General features: G+C 46.9%; 1 protein-coding gene across 1 annotated transcript; it reads right to left on the bottom strand.

The window, feature by feature from the left end:
* Window positions 1-422: 422 nt before the first annotated feature.
* Pmar_PMAR015114 (aaa ATPase, putative) lies at window positions 423-988 on the bottom strand (the record flags this gene model as incomplete). The annotated part of the gene is made up of 2 exons (XM_002775975.1): window positions 423-609; window positions 804-988. Coding segments are annotated over 2 exons (372 nt in total), but the record flags the coding sequence as incomplete, so codon positions are not given.
* Window positions 989-1,279: the final 291 nt, after the last annotated feature.

Genomic DNA, 1,279 nt, shown 5'->3' with positions numbered 1-1,279 from the left:
ACTACTCGAACAGAAGCCAACGGGAGGAAGGAAACCGATGCGTTGATTCAGGGAACTTATTCGTCATGCATAACAACTTGAGTGGGCCATGATCCGAATTTATCATTCCACTCGATATACTCCTCAAGCTTAGCATCACTGGCATGACTGTGGGCAAGCGCATCGTCGAGATCAGCCTTGACCAGCGGTCGAGGAATAACATTAGAATATTCCTCCTCGTCACCCGATGATACAATTTTGGCCAAGGCTTCCCGTATGGGTACCTAGGAGACTCCTAGTAGGAGTACCATCAAAATCACGATACAAGTTCGCCCAAGGCAGAGCTTTAAGTATAGCGCGTCCTCATGACTCGGTAAAATCGCCCAGTTGAGTTTATGCCTCATACTAAAGTAGTTCGTCGCTATCAGAATCTGATGCCCTACTATCGCAGCGGCGCACATCAACTGTTTGATGTCACTCCCAGAATATCCCTCGGTACTCTCTGACACTCGATGTATGACTTCTTCATTGAGACCGGCTGGTGTCTCAGTCAATATGCTAGCATGATGTAGATCCAGTAACCTGGTGATTAGATACTTCCGAGCTCCTATGCCGGGCAGCGGGGTGTACCTGATCGCACCAGCTGGGCATCACCTAAACTGCATTCACCATAACTGTAACACTACTGTAACTGTATCACTATATCAGCTATAACTATATAACAGCATTTGTGTTACGTGTCAATGCTATGGGCTTCGTGGAACGATCATATCCAGTGAGGGCCAAATCAAAGAGAATCATGATCTTCTTGTTAGATACCCTACAGCTTTTTGGGGAATCTCCTCAATGCGGCAGCGTCAATCTGCCAGGGTAGATTGGTCGCTCCAAGGAAGAGTATTCGAGACTCGGGTCTGCTGGTGATACCATCCAGAGCGGCAAGGAACTCATTCTTTAATCGTCTCGTGGACTCGTGGTCCCCTTCGGATCTTGCACCGAGAATACTATCTACCTGCAAAATGATGTGGAATAAACGCAGCAGCTGCTAGTCGAGTGGTGTGATGTGAGATAGCCGCAACATATCGATGAGGGGAGCATGACGTGATCCATCATCGGCTCCATGGTATTGATGTTTTACCTCATCAATGAATATGACTGTTGGTTGGTAATGATCAGCCACTTGGAATAAGGTATTCACCATTTTCTCACTCTCCCCGATCCATTTCGAGAAAGAATTGATGCCGACACGTTTATGAAAGTGGCATTCACTTTAGAGGCTATCCATCGTCCCAACATGGTCTTG

Source organism: Perkinsus marinus (genome assembly GCF_000006405.1).
Source record: "Perkinsus marinus ATCC 50983 genomic scaffold scf_1104296955104, whole genome shotgun sequence".
Classification (NCBI taxonomy): domain Eukaryota; phylum Perkinsozoa; order Perkinsida; family Perkinsidae; genus Perkinsus; species Perkinsus marinus.
The sequence above is the reverse complement of the archived record's forward strand: the minus strand, read 5'-3'. Positions and strand labels throughout refer to the sequence as shown.